The 19,859-nt window shown below is 47.6% G+C and overlaps 1 protein-coding gene across 6 annotated transcripts in view; it reads right to left on the reverse strand.

Annotated features, from left to right (window-relative positions):
• Window positions 1-249: 249 nt before the first annotated feature.
• Window positions 250-19,859, reverse strand: part of FRMPD3 (FERM and PDZ domain containing 3) — a 78,056-nt gene continuing 58,446 nt past the window's right edge. For all 6 annotated transcript variants that reach the window (XM_033118867.1, XM_033118880.1, XM_033118877.1 and 3 more), the window contains 3 exons: window positions 15,819-15,963; window positions 5,717-6,538; window positions 250-4,174 (listed from right to left, as the gene is read on the reverse strand). In XM_033118867.1, the coding sequence (XP_032974758.1) occupies window positions 1,137-4,174; window positions 5,717-6,538; window positions 15,819-15,963 (4,005 nt within the window). In that variant the 3' untranslated portion in view covers window positions 250-1,136. The remainder of the gene's footprint in view (window positions 4,175-5,716; window positions 6,539-15,818; window positions 15,964-19,859) is intronic.

Below are 19,859 nucleotides of genomic sequence, written 5' to 3' on the forward strand. Positions count from 1 at the left end.
TGTCAAGGAGGATGCTAAACAGTGTGAATTCCCTTCCAGATGAGTCCGGAGAGAGAGAAAGGTGCAGACTGCACCGGGTAAGGCGCTCAGCTTCTTTTCTTAGAGAGACAAATCCACAGGGTCAATACACAGCCAAAAGCATATACTCAGGATTAACATATCACGCTAGCTTCCAGAAGTTTAAGATATAGTCATCAACACCCCCCATCCCTTACCCTTCCCCCCACCCCCCACCCCCCACCCCCAATCCATAGCTAAGTCGAACTCCTAAGGACAGTCTGTCTGGTAGAGAGATGTTGAGAGAGGAGCTGCACACCTGTAGCCACAGCCCGTGCACTACGCTGGGCTGGGCCAGGCAGGCTCCAAGGCCTGCTCTGGGTCTCCCCAGGGCAGACATTTCCACCAGGTACCTTATCCAAAACGAGTGGGGTGGTCCCAGATACTTGCTCCCTAGTGGACTGAGCTGCCCTGCCCGTCACTGAGGGGCAGGGCACTTTGGGGATGGCTGGTGTGGAGCTACTAGGCCTGGGGGCGAGGGCTCCAGAGGCTGCCAGCCTGTTGGGCCGGCTGCAAACAGCCCCGTGTGGCTGTTTTCTGCAGGATTACCACCTGGGCACGGGCCCTCTGGGGTGGCTTTGCCAAGTGAATGTGAGCCCAGGGTGGGTGGGCACATCTGGGCTGAGTGCCCTCTCCCCTCCACTTAGCACTGTGGCCTGCTGCTACTGCCACTGCTCCCTGGAGGGGAACAGATGCCAAGAGGAGCTCAGGGCCCTTGGGCCTGCCTGCTTTAGGCCCTGGCTTCCCTGTCCCCAAAAATGGAGCAGGAAGTGTGCCTGATGTCACCTCTCAGCCCTAGAGAAGAGATAAAATACAGCTCTGTGGCCGGCGTAGTGAGGTGGAGCCTGGGCCCTCACAGTGGCACCTAAAGGCCAGGGAAGAGGTGAGGACACCCAGGGCTGCAGTGGTCCCGAGTCCTCAGGGACAGCCTCAATGCAGGGAGTCTTCGCTCCCTGGAGACTGAAGGCTCTTGGACCCTGACTGGCCCAGCAGAGACATACACTCACCACAGGATATAAGGACCGCAAATCTCAAACCTGGGGCCTAGGAAGGGGAAGGGGGAGGCCTGGGCAGATGCCCTACTTAATAAGGGTTTTTAAGGAGCGGGTGAATGTGCTCATAACAGTCGCCGAAGTTGGGGAGCCTGGTGGGTGTTCCAGGGCTACCCCTATAGCTGCTGCCACCTGCTGCTGCTGCTGCTGCTGCTGCTGCTGCTGCTGCTGTTGCTGCTGCTGCTGCTGCAGCTGCTGCTGCTGGTTAAGGTTCCGGGCTGTGGACTCCTCAGCAGCACGCAGCAGGAAGGTGTAGTTCCTCACCACCTCTTCTACCTTGGCCAGCAGCTCTTGGCGTTGGGCCTCTGAACGCACGATGAACACCAGCCGCACGAAGGTCTCAATGAGGCTGCTCAGCACCTGGAAGCTGCCCGTGATGGCTGCCAGCATGTGAGTTGGGCTCTTGTCCACGTTAGCCACACGGCGACAGGAGGCCCGGAGCTCCTTGAACTTGAGAGCCAGCTCAAGCTTGTACTCAGAGATCTGGGAGACGTAGGGCTTGGGGGCACGGGCCTCAGGGCTGGCTACACACTGCCGCAGGACTGTCAGCAGCTCATTGGTGTCCAGCCGGGCAGCCAGGAAGCCGTCAGGCAGGCCATAGGCGTGGGCCCGCAGGGCATTGATCTTGGCCAGGCTCCCCTCGAAGGTGGACACCCGCAGGTCAATCTCCTGGGTGCGGGAGGCCTCAGGGCTGCTGCTGTTGCAGGTGGCAGCATCCAGCACCTGCAGGGTCCTACTCACTACAGGTACCACCTGCTCATCCAGCTTCATGCCTGGCAGAATCTTCATGGGGATGGAGTAGGAGAGCTCATCTTTGCCATCACTGGTGTCATCCGCCATGTCGCACTTGCGGTAGTAGAAGCAGTAGCGGATGGAGCAGCACTTGCTGCTGCTCTCACTGTCCTCGTCCAGCTCAGCAGGCTTCCGGTACACTTCTTCTGGCAATGAGAACATGGCCATCTGCCTGGGGCCTTTGGTCTCAGAGGCAACCTGGACATATGAGGGGTCTCCCAGGGTTGGGGACTCCAGCGGCTTGCTTTTGGGACCCAAGACTAGGGGGAGGCCTGCCTCTACCTCCTTGGCCTCCCTGGGCAGCATGCCTAAGGGTGGATGTGGATAGACGTCTGAGGTCAGCGAGGCCCTGTCACCTTGGTCCAGCTCACTGATACTGTAGCGGCGCATCAGTTTCCTGTAGTTGGGAGCTCCCAGACACTCGCCCCCCGAGGCACACGTGGTCAGGCACGAAACACCACTCTCAGGGTCCGATCGGCACTCTCGGGATTCCAGGCTGGTGGAGCGGATGCGTCGGACATTGGTGGGACTGCTGAGGCTCAAGTCTGGGCCAGCTTCAGGCTGCCTCTGGGTAGGGGGGATCCTGTCCCTCTCCCTCCCCTGTAGGCCATGCACTGGTGTCTGGGGGGCCTGTGGCCGGCCCCCCCGGCAGATGCGCTTACAATCGCAGCTGCGCCTCTGCTCGCGGGACATGCCAGGCCCCTGTTGCACGGGGCTGCTGCGTAGCTGACAGCTGCAGCGTCCTGGTGCTGGGGGTTGCAGGTACTCAGTGCCCGGCAGCTCCCCCTGGTTTGGTGGCTTTAGAAGTTCCTCGAGGAACTCCAACTCATACTGCTTTACCTTCTGCAGCTGGGCCTGCCGTTCATCAGTCTCCTTCTTCTGGCGGGTTGGGAAGGTGGCAGAGAATAAATTGCGTAGTCGGAAAGGACCTCGAGATGATTTGGGCTTTGTGGGGCCTTCAGAGGTCGGGTGGGCTCCATCCAGGGTTGTTTCAAGCTTCCTAGAGGGCATGGTGCTCACCTGCCGGCCGGCAACTTGGGACCTCAGTGGGCTCTGGCCTTGAGGATGGCAGCTGGGGCTCTGGCCTCGCAGCTGGCAGCTGGGGCTGTGTCCTCGAGAGTGGCAACTGGGGCTCTGCAGAGCCATGGGGTAGGCAGCCCGGGGAACCAGGCTGCTCTCCTCGAGCTTGCTGCTTTGGGGCGTGCTCTCCAGCTGTCCCTTTTCTCCCTGGCCAGAGACAGTGCCCTGCTTGTGCAGGGAAGGCTTAGCACCCTCTGGCCCACCCTTGCCTGCCACCTCCCCTGTAGCCTGCTTGCTCACTGACTCTCGACTCGCTCGCAAAAGATAGCTTTTGGGAGGGAAACTTTGAACAGGCAGCCTGTCCCCTTGTGGGGAGAGATGCAGGCTGTCAGCCCGGCTGCCTGTGGGTGCTCTGGAGCTGGAAGAGACCTCTGGGCTCAGCTGATGCTGGGAATTCCGTGAGGTCTCTGGAGCACTGGGGCTCATTTTGAACTTCAGATTCTTACTGGCACTGCCATTCATCATGCTGACTTCCGGCCTCCCCAGGCTGGCCTCCAGCCTTCTCTCCCCACTGCTCGGGGGGTTCCCCAAAGCCCCACCAGGGGTGGGTAGACTCTTGGTGTGAACCACCTGCGGTAGGGTGGTCGAGATGATAGCTGGGGTTACACTGCCCTTTGGGTCCAGGATAAGCTTGGGGCTCAACCTGACTTCCTTTGGCAGGTTCTCCCTTAGCTCAGAGACCTGCTCTTCACTGAGGGATGCTGTGGCCGCCCTCAGTGACATCTCTAGACTTGCCCTAGTGTGGCCAGGCCCTTTGTTCTCAGGAACTGGGGACAGCAGGCTCAGACTCTTCTGCTCATTAAGCTGTGGGGACAGTGCTGGGTGCACTGCCAGGGCATATGTTCGCTCTCGCTGTGGCTGGGCCTCTGACTGGGGCAGCTTCCTGCGAGTGCCAGGGGGACCAGGACTCTGGCCTGGGACAGCTGGATGGAGGGATGGGTTGGGATCCGGGCGCCCAAGAGAGTAAGGGGCTGTGAGAACGGCCTGGGCTGCACAGCTCTGGATCCGAAAGGGCAGGTCCTTGCGGGCCAGGAGACTGTCCTTATTGAGGTGCTGGGCCAAGAAGTAGGTGGTGTTTTGGTGCTGCTTCATGGCAGACATCATCTCCGACATGTCTGTGAGCTCTGAAGAGTTGGTTTCATGGCCTGAGTCCAGCGATGATTCGGGGGTGATTGTGGCCAGCACAATCAGACCTGGAGGAACAGGGACAGGGCTTGCTGCACTGAACTCAGATCAAGTCCTTTCCCAACCATATACAGAGAGTTTATGGGGGCCAACGTTAGCTAGTAGTGCAAGCTGGGGAAAACCAGGCAGGCCTGTGGGGACTGCAGGCCTGAAGGTGAGAGGAGTAGAGGGGAGAGGACAAAGAAAGTCAAGCTGGGAGAGGGGTTATGAAAGGCTGGAATCCAAAAGAGAAACAAAGGAGGCATAGAGAAGATCTGGGCAGTTTGATGGCAAATTAACATGCAAATCACATGCAAAACAACATGCTAATCATCATTATTTTTAGATTCCACAGCTAGGAAATTTTTGTTAATTGTCCTGCAAAGAGCTGGCAAAGAGAGGTCCTCTCGATCTGGGCCTCCTCATCTGGCCAGGCCTGCCTACAGTCCCTGCAGCTGAGCACATTTAGCTGAGCTTGTCCTCCCTCTGGCTGCCACATGAGCCTCTAGGCTGGGAGCAGTTAGTTCTTGGAGCTCCAGACTCTGAACAAAGAGAAATGCCAGCTGTGGGGGTGGAACACATGGGGGCTGTCTCACACCAAGGATGCCTTTACATATAAAAAAGGCAGGGGTTGGTACTCACCCTGGTCAGCCAGGCTCCCTTTGACCCCAACCTCTTCACCCTCTCTGTCCACACTTTCCACCTCACATGCCTTCTCATTCGCCTTATTCCTCCCTATTCCTTTTCTGTCGCTGTATCACTGACTTCTTCCTTGTAAGGGGTATGTCTATGGAGGTATGTATGTATGACTATGGGTGCATGTCTGACACGTGTTTGGCTATAAGATGTATGTATGTGTGTCTGTAACAGGGAATAGCATGCATGTTGTATGGTTCTCACACCAAATAATAATAATAGCTACCACGTACTGAGTCCTTCCTATGTGCTAGGCAGTGCTTAAGTGCTTTGCGTGAATGATCTCATTTAATCTTCACAACAACCATATGTGATATGACTACTGTTATCAAACCCATTTAAGATGACAAACATGAGGCTCAGAGAGGCCTTGCCAAAGGTCACACTGAAAGTGAGCGAAGAAGCCAGGACTTGGGTGTGTATGACTCAGAGCCCATGCTCTTACGCAGGATAAACACCTCTGCCTCGAGCAGTAATGGCTCCTGGCTACAATGATCACAGGTCACTAGGTGGTTACTTGGCCGTTTTGTTTCTCTTCCAGTCATGTGCATGCTGGATGTCTTCTATATCTCTCCCAATTTTGCTCTGATCCTCTCTCCTGGTCTGGCTCTGTAGCCACTATGGCCCTAATCACTGGGGTCCATCTGGAAGACATTTCCAGAGATGGAATGGCGAGAGCCAGAGCTCTAGCTGGAGCTCAGTAGCAGACCCCTGTCACAGAGTCATTGCTCCCTGATCCTTTCTGAACTGCCTCTGGCCCATCCACTGCTCTGAGACACCACAGTGACTTTGATCTCTGCTTCAGAAGAAGCAGTGTCACCTGCTGGCCCTGCCTGGAAGGGGAGGCAAGAGAGGGCGGAGGAACAGGCTGTTACCTGCAGTCTGTGGGGGTGGGGGGTGTGGTCCATCCTCTGAGGCTGCCAGGGCTTCCAGAGCCTGCAGAGTGGACACCAGGGCATCATCTAGCTCCTGGGCATGATCTCGGACTGTCCGGGTCTGCACACTGTCAATCAATGTCACTGGAATCTCATCGTACAGGAGCCCACGCAGGTGACGTCCTTGCTCCTGGCTTTGGACAGCCCGGCGCTTGGGGTCATCCTCATCAGAACTGTTGTCTCGGAAACCAGGAGGTGGGGCAGCAATGGCAGGCAACAGTGAAGTGCTCTCATCTTCCTCCTCCTCCTCCTCTTCACTCCCAGGGGGTGGGAGGGACATCAAGTCTACTATGTTGTCACGAGAGGATCCAGACCTCCCACCTTTGCGAGGACCCAGCTGATCCTGGAGTTTGGCTTTGCAAGAGTCACAGTAGAAATTCAGGGCTTCAGCGCCAAGAGAATTGTCCAGGGTATAGGACCGGGCCCTGCTGGCACAAGGCTCGTGGTCTAGGCTGGCTACGTCAAAGTCATCAGGGACCATATCGTAACCTTGGCCAGAGCTTTTGGATGTGGGGTCAGACTTGGTCCGGGGCCTGGTCTCCTCAAAGAAGATTAAATTCTCATTGACATCTGTCCGGCTTTCTTGCTCCTTCCTTTGTTCCCGCATGTGGAGGTAGCAAAAGCTGACAAGCTCAGAGTCGGCAGGCGGGGGCGTGCAGCGGCTCGACTTCCTGGGGCTGGTGCCCACGCCGCCCACATAACTACTCTCCTTTTTCCCCAGGTGGCCCCCAGTGACAGGGCGGTGGGCGCTGTGCATGTAATCTAAACCCAGAAAGAGAATCAACAGATGAGCCCTGGTGCTAAGGACTGTGGCTGAGCTCTCTTGGCATCTCTGGCCTGGATCTCTGGTGCACAGTTGGGTGGCAGGTACTAAGAGAGAGAGCCTTACCTGGCTGCTACGGATTAGGGGAAGGGAAGTCAATTGGCCACATTGTTGCCAACCCTGCAAGTAGAATGAGTAGACTAGAACGGCCTGAGCTGCTAATAGCCCCATCACCTCTGAAAGGGGAAAAGGTATGGGGTGAGGTGGGATGGGGCGAACACCTTGGTATCTAGACACAGCTGGACTCTTACATGGGTATGTCTGGTCTGAGAGTCAGCTGTAAGCGTGCTTAAAGAAGTGAGATTTATTTTATGTCCTTGTAACTGTCCCTGCTCCCACAGTGCTCTTTATTTCCAACCTTCAGTACTCTGTCACTCTTGTGTTATGTAGGATGTCTTCTAGCAGAAGGAAGTAAATCTGACAAGTTACTAGTGCTTTAGTGGGAAAGTGTAAAACAGGCTATGTACAATGTCTGAGAGTTTGTATTTCAAAGAGGACTGTTGGTAGAGGGACCCTAAAATAATAAAGCAATACTAGTAGAATTCTGGGCATCTGAAAGTGTAGAGTGTATAAGAGATATGCTGGGATATGTATATATGGGGGAAAGGATGGGGGCGCATTCTTACAATTCCTCAAATCACATTATTTCTCTGTATTCATCATGCAGGGTCAGCCTGCCTACTTGCTACACATACATGTAGTAAAATAATCTAGCCAATAGCTTTTAATGATGGTAGGTCTGTGCCTCTGAGAATTGTCCATATCAAATGCTTCATTTCTGAATGGTGTCCCTCTCTTATCTGTGAGAATATGCTCAGACAACGCCAAATCACTTTGCTATCAGCAGATAGACATGTGGCAAGCAAGCACAAATTTAGGCTAAGGTCATCACACATAATCCCATTTAATCCTCACAACAACCCAGTGAGGTAGGTGCTATCATTACCCCCATTTACAGAGGAAGAAACTCATCCAGTTGGTTATGTGATTTATCCAAGGTCACATGAGTCATAAATGGCAGCCTGAGGGACCACAAAGCCCATGTTTTTAACCATTATCCTATAATTCCTCATGGTGGTCAAAATATTGGAAAACAAAACTTCAAAATGCCTTTCTTTCAAATTCCAGTTTGTCCTCTGTGGCTTAATGTGTCAGCATTGCTTTCCATTATAGCTTACAGCCAGCACGAAGTCATGGTGCTGGCACTTAATAGAGCCCCAAAATATATGAGGCAAAAACTGATTGAATTGAAAGGAAAAACACACAATCCAACAGCAATAGTTGGAGACTTCAATGCCCCACTTTCAATAATGGATAGAACAACTTGGCAGAAGATCAACAAGGAAATAGAGGACTTGAACAACACTGTAAACCCACAAATCTATAGAACATGCCACCTAACAGCAGAATACACATACATCTCAAGTGCACCTAGAATTTTCTCCAGGATAGACTACATGTTATATCATAAAATAAGCCTCAATAAATTTAAAAGCAATGAAATCATATATATTTTTTTAGCACAACAGAATCAAATTAAAAATCAGTAACAGAAGGAAATCTGGGACATTCATATACATGTGGAAATTAAATAAAATGTTCCTAAATAACCAATGGGCCAAGGAAGAAATCACAAGGGAAATTGGAAAATATTTTGAGGTGAAGGAAAATGAAGATACAACGTACCAAAACTTATGGGATCTAGCTAAATTAGTGTTAAGAGACAAATTTATAGCTGCAAATGCCTACATTAAAAATGAAGAAAGATTTCACATCAATAACCTAACCTTCCACCTTAAGAGACTTGAAAAAGAAGAGCAAACTAAACCCAAAGAAAGCAGAAGGAAAGAAATAGTATAAAGGATAGAAAAAGAGAGAATCAATGAAACTGAAAGTTGGTTCTTTGAGAGGGAAAGGTCAAGGATGCCTGGAGTCAGCCTCAATTACCTTACAGGAAACGCTCGTTCCACTTTCAATTTCACACAGGGTTTCTCTGTAACTCGCCCTCAGAGCAGAATGGCCAGGTTAGGTGCTGACCTCTGGCATGGAAGGCCCAAGACAGGCCAGTTTCAGTAGAACCTTGAGTCACCTGGCCAAGCCCTGACCTGGGAGGGAGAGATCTGTGGACAGCCAGTGAGGCTGTGTGAAGTTCCCTTCTCTGTGCTCTTCCAGGTCCAAGGAGAGCTTGCCATATATAAGGATTGTAAAAGAACCTTCTCCCTGTACAAATTATATTTGTGTCATGTGATTTATGACAGTAAAGTTTCTCTTTTGAGCTGCCAGTAAAAAAACAAAAAACAAACAGACAAACAAAAAAGCAACAAAAAACTTGGTTCTTTGAAAAGATCAATGAAATTGACACACATTTAGCTGTACAGATAAAGCAAAAACAGAGAAGGTTCAAATTATTAAAATCAGGAATGAAAAAAGGGCCATCACTACTGACTCTATACAGAATTGATTATAAGGGAATATCATAAATAACTTTATGCCAAAAATCTAGATGAAATGATAACCTAGATGAAACGAACACATTTCTAGAAATATATAATCAAAACTGACTCAAGAAGATGGAAAATCTGAATGGGCCAATAACAGGAAAAGATATTCAATTAGTAATTAAAAATCCCCCCCTACCCCCCAAAAAATAAAGCTCAAGTCCAGATGGCTTTACTGGTGAATTTTTCCAAATGCTCAAAGAATTGTTTATACTAATTCTTCACAAACCCTTCTAAAAATAGAAGAGGAAGTAACACTTCTCAACTCATTCTGTGAAGCCAATATTACCCTGATACTAAAACCAGACAAAGACATCACTAGAAAACTATAGAGCAATATTTCTTATGCATATAGATGCAAAGTTTCTCAACAAAATACTAGCAATCAGAATCTAGCCACATCTAAAAAGAATTATACACCATGACCAAATGGGATTTATCGTAGCAATGCAAGGTTGGTTTAACATCTGAAAATCAATTAATGTAATATACCACATTAATAGCATAGAAGACAAAAACCATATGATCATCTCAATGGACACAGAAAAATCATTTGTGAAAACCTACCCTCTCATGAAAAAAATCAACAAGCTAGAAATAAAAGGGAACTTCCTCTACACAAGAAAAGTTATCTATGAAAAACCCAAAGTTAATATCATACTTAATGGTGAAAGACTGGAAGCTTTCCCAAGATCAGAAAAAAAGTCCAGGATTTCCGTTTTCACCACTTTTATTCCACATTGTACTAGAAGGTCTAGCCAGGACAATTAGACAGTAAAATGAAATATAAGGCATCCAGATTGGAAAGGAAGAAGTAAAAGCATCTCTATTTGCAGATGACATGATCTTGTATATAAAAATCCCAAGCAATCCACTAACAATAAACTACTAGAAATAAACAAGCTCAGCAAAGTTACAGGATGAAAGCTTAATATACAAAAGTCAATTGTATTTTTATACACTAGCAAAGAACAATCTGATAATAAAAATAGGAAACAATTTTACTTACAATAGCACCAAAAATAATAAGATATTTAGGCACACGTTTAACAAAAGAATCACAAGACTTGTATACTGGAAACTACAAAATATTTGTGAAAGAAATTAAAGAAGGATTTAAATAAATGGAAAGACATTCTATGTTCATGGATTGGAAAGCTAAAGCTTCATATTGTTAAGATGGCAATACTTCCCAAATTGATCTACAGATTCAACACAGTCTCTATCAGAATCCCAGCTGACATTGTAGAAATTGACAAGCTGATTCAAAAATTCATATGGAATCACAAGGAACCCAGGATAACTAAACATTTTTTTTAAAAACAACAAATTAGGAGGATTCACACTTCCCTATTTCAAAGCTTACTACAAAGCAATGGTAATCAAGACAGTGTGGAACTGGCATAAGGATAGACATATAGATCAACAGAATGGAACTGAGAGTCCAGAAATAAACCCTCATATTTATGGTCAAATAACCTAATTTAAAAATTGGCAAAAGATTTGAATAGATATATCACCAAAGAAGATATACAAATGATCAAGAAGCCCACGAAAAGATGCTCAACGTCATCAGCCAAGATGATGCAAATCAAAACCACAATGAGATACATTTCATGTCAACTACAATAGATGTAATAAAAAAGATAGACAATAACAAGGGTTGATGAGGATATAGTGAAATTGTACCCGCCAACCTTGTTGATGGGAATGTGAAATGGTGCAGTCATTTTGTAAAATAGTTTGGCAGTTTCTTAAAGTTAAACCTAGAGTTACCATTTGACTAGCAATTCCACTCCTAGGTATATACCAAAAAGAAATGAAAACATACATCCCTATATAAATTTGCACATTAATGTTGATAACATTATTATTTAGAATAGCCAAAAGTTGGAAACAACCCAAATGTCCATCAACTGATGAATGGATATTTCTTATCATAAAAAGAAATGAAGCACTGGTATGTGCTATGACAGGGATGACCTTTGAAAACATTATGCTTAAGTGAAAAAAGCAAGCCACGAAAAGACCATATATATTGTATGATTCCATTTATCTGAAATGTCCAGAATAAGCAAAGCTCTAGGGACAGAAAGTTGATCAGTGGTTAGTTAGGGCTGGCATGTGATTAGGAGGGGAATAGGGAATGAGTATTAATGGGTACAGAGTTTGTTTTAGGAGGGGCAAAAATGTTCTAAAATTAAGTTGTGGCAATGACAGGCAAATTAAGTTGTACAACCCTGTGAATATATTAAATAGACTTAAAAACACTAAGTTGTGAACTATAAATGGGTGAATTTTATGGCTTGGGAATTACATCTAACTAAAGCTATTTATTCAAAAGAAACACAGTACTGGGCACATGATGAACTCTCCATCATTATAAAAAGAGCAAAAATGTGTTCTGCACTTGAAAGGACTTTATGGGGTTTACCTCACATGATCATGTCAATCCCTCACAAGTTAAGTAATATTATCCTCAATGTACAGATGAGGAAACAGAGACTCAGTTTGTGGAACTTGCTCATGATCACACAGCTAAAATACAGCAGAGTAGGGACTGGAACACAAGTTTTTGACTTCAGATCCCAAGCCCTTGCTTGCTTTCCATAGACCACATTGCCCCTGTAAATATAGTCAATGTAACTATACTGTGTGGATTCAATTTAGGCCTTGGTGGCTATATCTAGGGAACTGTGGATCAGCTGGGGGAATAGTATGTAATGATCCTCTGAGGCTTAGGGAAAAAGTGCTCCAGGGGAGCACTGAGCCAGGAGCTCGAATTATCAGTTCAGGAGGACTCTACTTCTAGACATTGCTCACAGGTCTGGGTGATGCACTAGGTGCTAATTACCTATGAGACAGCTGAACAATCTCAATTGGCTGCCACTAGAGGTGGCTCCTAGGGACATGTCCAATAAGGAGGTGGTGACTCCTCTCAGAAAAAGGCTGGAGGTCTAAGGGTGGCTTCCCTCCCTGCAAGACAGAAACATCTCCCAACACCAGGCTGTCAAGGCCAAGTGATGCACAGCCCACCACTTGGTACTGTGGTTTCCAGATCTGAGAAGCAGCATGGGGCTATGCAGAGGAGAAATGTCCCAGGAGAATTCTAAATCTCCAGACAGGTTAGTAATACCAGTAAAGCCAGGTGCAGTGGGCTGATGGCTGGGACAGCATTCCTCGCAGATTGCAAATCTGCTGTAAACTGCTCATCAGTTTTCGCCAGGGAGATGCCCTAGTATCCCTCTGTACTCATTCACTCAGAAGATTGACTTTAAAAAAAAAAAAAAAAAGGTTGCAAAGAACAGGACGGTGATCCAACTGGAGCTATATTAAATTCTCTCTCTCTCTCTCTCTCTCTCTCTCTCTCTCTCTCTCTCTCTCCTTCCTTCTTTCCTTCCTTCTTTCTTTGTTCCCTCTCCCTCTCCCTCTCCCTCTCCCTCTCCCTCTCCCTCTCCCTCTCCCTCTCTCTCTCTCTCTCACTCACACACACACACACAGAGTCAACACAACTTTGATGCAACTGAGTTTCTATTGGCCTTGCTGTATTCTACAGTCCAATGATCATTACTGGCCCCAAGGTCAAATTACCTAGAGACCTTGAAAGAACCTCATGTCCTTTCTGAATCATCAAAAAAGTCCATTATGTTCAGTCTAGCTTTAGGACTCTGTGCATGTTGCTGGGTTTTAACTACATGAAAATCGGTAAGCCATGCATTGGAATATATAGTGGCCAATAACCAGAATATGCCATTCACCAAACCAAACTGTTTTCTAACAATAGGAGAGAATGTAGAGTGAGTTCTTCCTCCAACTGTTACCTCAGTTGGGGCCTCCAAAGCCTTATTTCCCTGGATCCCCCAGGATATAGGGAGCCCAAGGCTGCAGAGAGATAGCAGCTGCCTCTGGATTTCCTATTTCCCCAGTACAGGTGGAGAGTTGGCATTTGTCTGAGACTTTCTCTAAGTCGTGTCCTCAACACCAGGTGTTGCTCTGTTGAATTGCCTCTATCTAAATGTAAAGGCTTTTACTGCATTGGCATTATCCCTTTGTCTGTCTGTATTCTTCCCACTAGATTGTAAGCTCTGTGAGGCCCAGGACCAGGTCTGTTATTCACAGCTTGACCTGCAGTGCCTGGCACGTAATGAGTACTTCAGAAATAGTTGTTGAGTGAATAAGTGAAATACCTACTTTGGAAAAACTACTAATAAAGCCCAACAAGTAATCTCTTCCCTTCCATGTCCCCATTTTCTTTTTTCTCCAGGTCTCAGAGGAGAGGTGATGCTTTCTCTTTTCCAGTTGCAGGTTTAATAGCATCCTTTAGGCCCAGTCGGCTGAGCATTGAGTTGGGCTAGCTGGTAGCCAGCAGCTGCTATAGGACAAGAATATACACCTGGCTAGAGACCAGGGTATGAGAGACCAGGGCTGGAGATTTAGCCCCTGAAGGAAAAGCCCAGATGAGGTTGGAAGGACGATTGCTCCCTATATATAAGCTTTTCCTAAACCACAGTTGGCACTGGGGCTTCTGTTCTGGGATAAAAGTAGGGGCTGATGGAGGAATCCGATCTCAGCTTTGTACCAGGAACTCACGGCCCCTCGCTGTAACCTGGGTGGAGGTCTCCTCAGTGGTGCCGCTTGCTGTCCACCTTTCCCATCCTTGGGGCCATGAGATAAGATATGCTTAACAGCCCTCCGACAGGCAAAGCCACGAGGCTTACTCTGACCTCCCACCAAGGGCACTGGATATCTGCTGTCAACCCAGCAACTAAAAGCCAAGTACTGGGCCCAGGCATTGGCCCAAGCCCCTAGGGAGGTCAAGCACTATAAACAGCGGGACACTACGGTGGTCCATCTGGCTCCTGCGTGGAGAGAGGCCCTGTGCTAGAGGCAGCCTGAGCCCCCACAACTGCAGGCCCAAGGACTGAATCTCTCAGGAGTCAGGGAGGGGCTCTAAAGCCATGCCTAGCATTTATAGAAGCCTCCTTTCCAGACTGCAATACCTCCAAGAGAATCCAATAAAATTGATTTGCTTTTATTAGGTTGGTGCAAAAGTACTTGCAGTTTAAAAGGTTAAAAATAATAGCAAAAACCGCAATAGAAAAGCAAAATGGATGCAACATGCAATGTGTTCAGTGAGACTGAGGGGACACAGGAAGCCCGTGTCCCTCACGTGGTGCTACTATCCCCACAGCAAGGGGAATACTTAATGACAGCACTGGCAAGGGTGCTAATAGGATGACAGAAACCCTTTGGAAGGCAGGGTGGGACTATAGAGCCACTCCAGGGACCTTCTTAAAATGGACCCCCCCAAACAACCTTCACTTCCACATCTGGTCCTCAGCTGGGCTCCAGGCTCTTCCTTCTGCCTTCCCTTTCTCCTTTCTCCATCTCTATCCTGCTCAGTAAGAGGTATAATTTACTTGGGTGTGATGACAGAAAGGAAGTCCACAGGTGACACTGACAATGCTGGCTTTACCATCATTTGGCCATCACAGGTGGTACCTATGGCCACTCACTTCACAGCCATTTGCCTGGAGATGTGTGGCAATTTGGCCCTCTGGGTTCTTTCTATTCCAAGTCAGTTCTTTTGCTTCTCTACGTGGCCTACTTCATATGACTCGGGGCCACCTATCCTTTCCAAAATCTGTGTTTGGTGGATTGTCTTCTAATTCCTGCAGACAATGTTATGAAATGTTAATATGGGCTTGTTAGGATGTTCGTGATGAAGAGATCATGAGGTGAGAGGGTGTGTGTGGGTACATAGCCCACTGGGTGCTAGGATATCTATCAGGTATGTGCTTCTACTCTCAAACTCTTCGATCTAGATCAGATGTGATCATGCTGCAAGGCAAGACAGCCTTGAAGAGAAAAGAAATAGTTAAGCAGCAAGGCAAGTGGATGAAGGGTCTTCAGCATGTGAGGAGGGCGCCTGTTGCGTGGTAAGTCTCAGCTTCCCCCCATGATGTTTGGGTGCTAGGGTGGGGGGAGCACTTACTGTGTGTACTCGAGCCTTAGGTCTAATGTGTATACCAGGAGTACCTGTTTTTTCGGTCTCTTCCTCCTCCTCCCACTTTGGTCCAAGGCAGGAATACCTGGACTGGGCTGATTTCTCCCAAGGCCCCTGCTTGTGCCATCATCAAGACAGCTCTGAGGGGTGGCTGCACTGAGCTGTTTGGGGGCTGTACTTGACTTTGTTCTTAGTGGTGTTCCCTCTTATCTCCAAGCCTCCTGCTGGACTATACTCTGAGCCTGCACAGTCTTTCCTACCCCAGCCTTTTGTGGCTTCTTACTTCAGGCAGCTGTCAACCCCCCATGATGAACAAAAGAAAGGTTTTATCTTTATTTTCAACCTCTACTTCAACTAAGCCAGAACACCCATGCATCTCTTCTAGATCAATGTACCTCTAAAGCGTTGCCTTAGATTCAGTGTGATTCCTTAATTGGTTCTATTTATTGCTTGTTTGCTATTTTTATCTTACAGTCGTTCACTGACTCAATCACAATGTGTTGTCACAGACATCCTTTGTGGGACAAGCCCATCTGAAGGCCAGCTGTCTTTCCTACTGGCTTGTGCCAACTGGGACGCAGTGGTACAGGGCTGGCTCCTGGTAAACCAGGCGCTGGCAGAATGGAGTGAGCACTAAAACAGTGGAGCTCCTCCCTCCATGTCTCCAGGGTTCAAAGGGCCTCCGGCACATTGAAAACCGAGGCTGAGCCCTACCTGCCTTGATCATTGGAGGTGGAAGAGGCTGGCTGGTGGGCCTGGAGAAGACCATCTTCCTGGAATCCAGCAGAAGGCGGCAGTACCCCGCAATCAGGCAGGCAAAGTTGGTGGCTTCAGGCCACTCCATCAACAGAACCAGAGGCTAGGAGATAGGTGGGAAAAAACATGAGGACACAGGAAGAAAGGATACAGATTCAATTCTCTGGAGAATGATAGTGAAGAAAAGATGACTTGCATGGTTATAGGAACCATAGTTTTTGAACCAAAAATTGAGGCTCATGGCCTGAGAAATTTCTTCTGATTTAAGAATTTATTTATTTACTTTCCCCCCTTTTTTCCACCTCCCCCCCACGACGGTTCAAGCCATTGTTTCTCAGTCTGGTTGTGTAGGACACAGCATCCTGGCCCATGCTGGTATTATGAGCCTTGTGCTCCCCCCAGCTGAGGCAGTCGGTCGCTGGTCCTCGGTCGCTGGTCCTCGGTCGACTGCTCACAGCAGCTCACGGCAGTTCTCGCCGGCTGCTCTTGATGGCTGCCGGCCACTCACCCTGGCCACCGGCCGCTCATGGCAGCACACAGCAGCCCACGGCAGCTCATGCCGACCTTCGGCTGCTCACGGCAGCCCAGCTCCAGGGAGAGCCATTGTTCACAATCTTAGCTGTAGAGGGCGCAGCTCACTGGCCCACATGGGAATCGAACTGGCAACCTCGGTGTTAGGAGCATGGTGCTCCAACCACCTGAGCCACCAGGCTTGCCTATGTATTACTTTTTGAAGTTGAATTGAGTTACAGTGGCAATGTGCAGTATGACGTTCGTTCAAAAGATGGTGTTAATCAAATGAATGCTAGCGTCACCATGCAACAGGCAGGACAGTCAAAGAAAATGGAGGAAGCATGGTTGTCATTCGAGGAGTGCAAGACCATTTTGAAGTGGTATTTGAAATTTGAGAACGTTGTGGAAGTACAACGACAATGGAGGTGTGAGTATGCAACAGAACCTCCAACACACCTAACAATCGCATGCATTCATGATGAGTTTGAGATGCCTGGTACTGTGTGTGATGTGCACAAGGGAAGATCTGGGAGGCCTCACACAGCAACAAGTCCTGCTGCTTCTGCTGTGGTGTTGGAACAGTTTACATGTTCTCCACAGAAGTCTACCAAACAGTGTTGGCCGTAATCAGGTAATCAGAAGTGTCTGGACGCGATGGTAACCACTTTGAGCACCTCTTGTAATCGCAGAAGTCAAATGTGACTTGTATTCATCTTTTGTTATTGGTATATATTGAGTATTACAATTTTAATGCAGTTTTTTCCTTTCTTAAAATGTGTATACGTATTTTTGGCTCCCTCTGTATTAAGGTGCATTGTGAAACTTCAAGAGGGAGACTTCAGTATTCCAACTTTTCTAAATTACTTGATTAAAAAAGTCTATTTTCATAGAACATCTCATGGTGTTCTCAGGATTTTTTTTTAACCCACTTTGGGAAATACTAGCATGCTCTGTTGACTTCTGTTCCTGACCTTAAATCAGTCAAATTAATCCTGGGATTAAATAGTTGACTGCTTCAGAGACCTGGCAATGATACACCAAAAAATGATGTAGTAAAAAATTAAAAATCAGCACCTTTTCAATAAATCTTCCCAGTATCTGTATTGTAATTTTAAAAGTATGCCTTGTATATAAGTATGGATCAGATGGAAGTCAGCCATGGGAGCATTCTCCTGGGATAGGGCAGTCACCTCCAGATCAAGACCACTGAAGACTGGCTGAAGAGGGAATCATGGGGCCACAGGTCTCCTTGACTTTTGAGGGTTCCCAGACTGGGAATTAAGAGCTTAAAAGAGTCAGAAGGAGGGAATGAGTCCCTTCTCTGACTGGTGAGAAGTCCAAGCGTGAGGTGATTAGGGCCTCCACTAGGGTACTGGCAATAAAAAGGGACATCATGACGACTTGATGGAATTTGGTCACCAACTAGACTAGCCTCCTTTAGCTGGATCATCACCTTGGGAACCATTCTGAATCCATAGCAGCTCAGTTTTTGGCTAAAGTTGCACCTGTTTTGTTTGCTATCTCCTAGGATCCCGACACATAGCTTGAATTGAATATTTTGCAGTTCATAAAAACCAGGGATTGGCAACCTTTTTCTATAAAGGGCTAGATAATAGTAAGTGTCTCAGGCCTTGCGGGCCATATAGGCTCTGTTGCAACAAGTCTGCCATTGTAGTGTGAAAACAGCCATAGGTAATCCATAAACTAAACAAATGGATGTGATGGTGTTCCAACAACACTTTATTTACAGAAACAGGATTGGCTCTGGTTTGGCTCATGGGTCATAGTTTGCCACCTGATCTAGAAGTGAAGGTTCTTTCCAGCTAAATACAGTAGTTTGTATTCATTTTCACATTTCTCAGCTTGTTTCATTTGTCAACGGTAATCTTCTTCTCCTTTGGAAATTCTTCTCTTGGCTTCTGTTTCTGTGAAGTGATACTGTGTTCTGGTTCTGTAATCTCTGGCTATCTCCATCTTGCTGTTTGGCGGGCTCTTCTTGCACAACCTCCCCACCTTATCCATACCTCAGGCTCAGTCCTCAACCCTTAGTTCTTCATCATCAGGGCATCAACTTTCAACTCTGTGCTGGGGATTCCCAAATTACCATCTCCAGTCTATTTCCACCTTGAGCTCTTTTCGTATTTCAGAACTTGTACAGTGCTATGTCTACATCACACAATCTTGTGCTGAACTGAATCCTATCTTGAATTGTTTAATAGTTACTGTACATCCAATTATACTGCATGCCACAGTAAGGCATTTGGATTCTGCCTCTTCGGCAATGAGTTAGTGATGCTCCTATGGAGGTCAGGCAATACCATCAGCAAGAAAAGGAATGGTCTGTACCCAAGGACCAATGGCTCCTTTCTCCAGTGAAAAAGGGACCTAACTGAGATGTTATCTTTAGTAATTATTAGGAAGGAGCTGAGGGGATGTCTGTACCTCCAGTTAATGGATGTTTCTCAGACATAACAGAATGGTTAATCTTGTGTATAACAAGGTAGACAGAGGGGAATGAAATGGAATGGGAGGGGGGAGAGAATGAGACACCCCCCCCCCGCCTCATTGCCTGTCACCAATGGCAGAAGGATACACCAAGGTTTGGGAGTGAGTAGCTGCGACCACCATATTATGAGGGCCAAAGACTCACTAGGCTTGCCTCAGGAGCCTTCACAGACATCGTGGCCATTCCTGCTGCCACTGCTTTATTTCAGGCCCTCATTATCTTCCTTCAAGGCCAAAACTCTGAAGGTATGTGTGAATGGGTGACAAGTGAACTGAGATCCTGAACCCCGCAGCCTTCAGGTCCTGTTGCCTCTGCCCACAAGCTGCCTCATCTGTTTATTCCAGTGTGCCATACAAATCATGACATTTTTTTGTAATATGGAAAAGGTGGGGACACACTTACCTCATGACCTCCAGATAGCCTCCTGGTTGGCCTCCCTGTCTCCAGTCTCTATCCACTTCACCTCCATATTGCTGCCTGAGTCATGTTCTAAAATACGACTCTCCCTGTCACTTAAAATCTCATATAGCTCATCACCTAAAACGCACTGCCTTCCAATGTCACACAGACCCTTCAGGACCTGGACCCAACTTACAGCTCCAAGCCTCCAAGCATAACTCCCACAAACTCTGCCTGTGCCCTCCTTCCATCAGTCTCTCATCTTATGCTACAGCAATGGCACATTACTGACAGTTTGACAGAGAAGCCACGTTCTTGTACCCCTTCATACCTTAACCCCTGTTGGTCCCTCTAGCTGAAATGCTCCCACACCCCACTCTGTCCACCCAGCAAGGTGCTACACACTGGCTAGATGGCTCATGGGCAGCATTACCCACTGAAAGTTGCAGCCACTCATCCCAGAACAGGTCTAACACATTTCCTGACCTCATGGCACTTACAATCTAGCAGGAAATAGGACATAAACCAAATAATCATAAAAATGAATATGACTGCAAGGTGTGATAAGTGCTATGAAGGCA

This window comes from Rhinolophus ferrumequinum, chromosome X (genome assembly GCF_004115265.2).
Source record: "Rhinolophus ferrumequinum isolate MPI-CBG mRhiFer1 chromosome X, mRhiFer1_v1.p, whole genome shotgun sequence".
Taxonomy (NCBI): domain Eukaryota; kingdom Metazoa; phylum Chordata; class Mammalia; order Chiroptera; family Rhinolophidae; genus Rhinolophus; species Rhinolophus ferrumequinum.